This window comes from Salvelinus sp. IW2-2015, unplaced genomic scaffold (assembly GCF_002910315.2).
Source record: "Salvelinus sp. IW2-2015 unplaced genomic scaffold, ASM291031v2 Un_scaffold2139, whole genome shotgun sequence".
Taxonomy (NCBI): domain Eukaryota; kingdom Metazoa; phylum Chordata; class Actinopteri; order Salmoniformes; family Salmonidae; genus Salvelinus; species Salvelinus sp. IW2-2015.
The window spans coordinates 55,464-60,115 of record NW_019943473.1 but is presented as its reverse complement, the minus strand read 5'-3'; the positions used below and the strand labels follow the sequence as shown (position 1 = coordinate 60,115).

The 4,652-nt window shown below is 41.1% G+C and overlaps 1 protein-coding gene across 1 annotated transcript in view; it reads left to right on the top strand.

Moving 5' to 3' along the window:
* The first annotated feature begins 4,246 nt into the window (after nucleotides 1-4,246).
* The window catches only part of LOC139025016 (uncharacterized), a 2,567-nt gene continuing 2,161 nt past the window's right edge, over nucleotides 4,247-4,652 (top strand). Inside the window, exon 1 of the mRNA XM_070440033.1 lies at nucleotides 4,247-4,515. Within this exon, the coding sequence (XP_070296134.1) occupies nucleotides 4,247-4,515 (269 nt within the window). The remainder of the gene's footprint in view (nucleotides 4,516-4,652) is intronic.

Below are 4,652 nucleotides of genomic sequence, written 5' to 3'. Positions count from 1 at the left end.
TACCCACCCCAAAAAGACTCCCTTTTATCCTGTCCCCCTCAGGCTGCACCCAGCCTTCTCATGCCACTGCTCTAGCTGTTGTCAACAGCCCAATCCCAAATCCACCCCTATGCCAGGGATCAGGCCAAGTTTTTTTCTTGAGTAGATGATCAGGGGGCCGGAGCATAATTACAAATATTTTGAAGACTTCAAATTGACCGCAAAGAAGCCCAAACTGATAGAATATTTGACTAAAACATAATAATTTCAAATCTTGCTTACGTTTGTATACAATCACTTTGGAACATATTTCTCAAATTTAAAATGACTTGGAGCTGATTGGCTGGTGTTTCTAGTCTTGTTTCCAGCAATAAAAATAAAAACTTTTTTAATTTTTTGGTTAACTATGGGCCTCCAGTTGGGGAACCCTGGCCCCCCCCTAAGCACTTCTGAAGATCAACATGTATTGAATTGGTATAAGCAGTATGGTGAAACTTCAACCTAGATCTTATCTGAAGGACTACAGCTCCTCCCAGTAGGACTCCAAACTCCACAATGCATCTTAGCTTTATCTGCTCCTTGCCAATCTCAAGTGATCCCGATTTTCCCATATTGTCACGTGCCATTACTACAGAGAAAAAAATTACAAAAATAAAATATATATATAACTTATTTAAGTGCCTAATGATACAGATTGTTTTGTACAGTTTTAAAATTTCAGGAATGATGGAGAAAAAAAATCAGTGTTTTCAGTTATCTGTTTCTAAAGTCAAACATTTCATATGCCATTTTTTTTTTTTTCAACATTTTTATTTATCAGACTGTATACTGTATGACATTCTGTTTCTTTAACAAAAGGGCTTCTTGAATTCATTCCCATCTGTTTGGAATCACTAGCAGAGAAACTCCATCTACCTGCCTACTTTCCCCTCAGTCTGTATCAGAGGTTTAGTTACATCGTTTTTTATTTTCCAGTAGTTGAAATGGCTTCATTCCTCCTTGTTTCCTTTCCTTCATCAACACAAGGGTTACTAGACTGGATAGGATTCATTCGTTTCCACCATAGTGCTTTAACCTACCAGTTTGTGTGTCCCAAATACCATCTTATTCCCAATATAGTGCTCCACTTTTGACCAGAGCTGTATTGGTCCTGGTCAAAAGTAGTGTACTACAATAAGGAATAGGGTCCCATTTGAGTCCCAGACATTCTCTCAGGACACTGGCAGTGAGAGCGCAGGACAGGGAACAAGGATAGGAAGGCTATTCTAGAGAATTTGGCGTTTTAATTTACTTTTCAAGCCTTTTGCGTTGGTGCTGTAAAAAAAAAAAAAAAAAAAAACGTCCCAGGCCCTGTTTTACGTCTGTTTTAATGCTTCCTTCCTGTGGTCTTTCCTTTGTTCCTGAAGCAATCGCTGATCTAACGTGGTTGGATAGGGCTGTTTACCCCAATCCAGCCAATGGCAGGATCAGTGGTCACTCTATGTGGAGAGAGGAAGCAATTATTGCCATGACCACTGCCCATATATATATATGAGTGCCATTTGGGATACAACCGTGGAGTTGTGTTGGTTTAGAGATCATCTAGAGTGCCTACCAAGACACTGAAAGGATATGTTCCCTATATCTCTCTCTTTATCAGATCTACATGAAGGCTGTGAGCTAAATGGCACCCTATTTCCCTAATATAGTGCACTACTTTAGACTAGGACTCTGGTCTAAAGTAGTGCACTCTAAAAACAATAGGGTGCCATTTGGAGATGTAGACCTTGTATTTATGTCTCCTTTTGAAAATGTCCATGWGAATATAATTTGTTGTTGAAGACATTATGGACAAGGAAATGTTCCGTTCTGTTTTATGCCCCCCCCCCCCCCCTTTAATTTTAACTGAACGTGCCAAATGCTAGTTCTCCTCATGACACATGGCATAAAACCCACCGTGACTCTTTACTTTCATTTAACATGCCCACTTGTTGCCATTAAAAATAATTTACACAAAGAAATGTGTCAAATTGTTATTAGACTCAAATGCTATTTGTAGAAATATAGTTATATAATGTTTGACTGCGATGTGGTTGTCTTACCTATTAGTTGAGTGAGCTGACTGAGGAAGATGGATAACTGTCTGCTAAATGACAAATGTAATCATGTAAAAAATACATAGAAATTATAATGAATTTTACAACCTCAACCATCCCAATGAATACACTTCAGCTAGAGGTGGGGAGGCAGGTCRCTGGTTCGATACCCGACTAGGTGAAAAACTACGACTAGGTGAAAAATCTGTCGGTGCCCTTGAGCAAGGCACTTAAGCCTAATTGCTCTATACAGAAGATAGCCCTATTTGTTAAAAGACCAAGTCCATATTATGGCAAGAACAGCTCAAATAAGCAAAGAGAAACGATGATCCATTACTTTAAGTCAATCTGGAAAATTTCAAGAACTTTGAAAGTTTCTTCAAGTGCAGTCTCAAAAACCACCAAAAGCTATGATGAAACTGGCTCTCGTGAGGACCGCCACAGGAAAGGATGACCCAGAGTTACCTCTGCTGCAGAGGATACGTTCATTAGAGTTACCAGCCTCAGATTGCAGCACAAATAAATGCTTCACAGAGTTCAAGTAAAAGACACATCTCAACATCAACTGTTCAGAGGTGACTACGTGAATCAGGCCTTCATGGTCGAATTGCTGCAAAGAAACCACTACTAAAGGACACCTTTTAGAAGAAGAGACTTGCCTGGGCCAAGAAACACGAGCAATGGACATTAGACCAGTGACTGTCCTTTGGTCTGATGAGTCCAAATTAGAGCTTTTTGGTTCCAACCGCCGTGTCTTTGTGAGACACAGAGTAGGTGAACGGATGATCTCAGCATGTGTGGTTCCCACCATGAAGCATGGAGGAGGAGGTGTGGGGGTTGTTTGCTGGTGACACTGTCTGTGATTCATATATTTTTTATGCATCCTTTTATTTAACTAGGCAAGTCAGTTAAGAACAAATTCTTATTTACAATGACGGCCAAACCCGAACGACGCTGAGCCAATTGTGCGCTGCCCTATGGGACATGTCTATAATACTGTAATAAGCTCACATAGTTGCTGTCACAAATTCCAAACTCTTCACAGTTGTCACTGGTCATGGATAGAAATTTCTGAGTGAGCAAACAATTTATTTACTCAAAGCATCCATATAAATACATTTTTATCTGTTTTTGTTCTATGGCAGACCAATTTTTGGGGGGAGATTTGTATAAAAAAAATGTATGAATGCAAATACGTCAAATTGCTTTGTGTTCTACTTGCAGCCCTGGTTGTCCAGAAAATAACGTTGTAAAACACTTCATTGTGAGGTTAAATGTAAGGGCTGAATATGCAGATAAATGAAAGCTAATGAAAAGCTGGGTTTCGGGACTGATGGGGTTAAATAACAAGCGTTTTCAAGTGCAACTTTAGTAAGGGTGGTTTTGGGAAACATCTCTGAGATTTAACGATGCGGCTACGAAGGTACTAACGATGAACTTAGCCTTGAGATGCTTTTGTTAAACAGGGCCTGTCATGCCAAAAAGTCCCCCCTCCCCCCTGCGTCACAATGGGGTTCGATGAGTTCTAGCTTCTGTTGCTAGGGCTGTTGCTAGAACTTCCAAAACATGATTTGGCATGACAGGCCCTGTAAGATTGTCAGCTAAATGACTAAAATGTAAACGTAAAATGTAGAGGTCAAAGTTCATGAGTTGAAACTAGGTTAAAATAGTTCTATGTAGCACCACATGGTGGTGCTATGCTTCACACAACCTGCGTTTAAAATATTGATATGCAATTTTACAGTGAACTGAAATATAGAATTATCCATCAGTGGTTTAAAAAGTCAAGTTTTTTTTAAAGATCATTGTAGAATTGTCAGTTATGCAAATTTATATTTAATTTGTGAGTTATCACAGGAGTTAATGTAACCTAATGTCTTAATATTGTGTATCATATCAAAGGTTTTGAGATTGGTGACCCCTATACAGGACAGGAGACATCTAGGTTGTAATAATTTCATTAAAAGCAGTTGAAACCTGTAGAAAGCAGATTCAGCTAGAATGGTTGAAGTAGACCAGAACTTTTAGGAGCAGCAGAGGTAACCTACTTAGCCACCGGAGCCCCGGAACAATGTTTTCCACAGACAACCATTCCTTTACCCTCATTTCTACACTCGTCCCCTGCAGACCAAAGGGACTTCTCAAATGGAACCCTATTCCTTACATAGTGCACTACTTTTGACTAGAGCCCTATGGACCCTGACCAGAACCTTATGGATCCTCCTGACCAGAACCTTATGGACCCTCCTGACCAGAACCTTATGGACCCTCCTGACCAGAACCCTATGGGCCCTGACCAGAACCCTATGGACCCTGACCAGAACCTTATGGACCCTCCTGACCAGAACCTTATGCACCCTCCTGACCAGAACCCTATGGACCCTCCTCACCAGAACCCTATGGACCCTCCTGACCAGAACCCTATGGACCCTCCTGACCAGAACCCTATGGACCCTGACCAGTACCCTATAGGCCCTGACCAGAACCGTATGGGCCCTGACCAGAACCCTATGGGCCCTGACCAGAACCTTATGGACCCTCCTGACCAGAACCCTATGGCCCCTCCTGACCAGAACCCTTTGGACCCTGACCAGAACC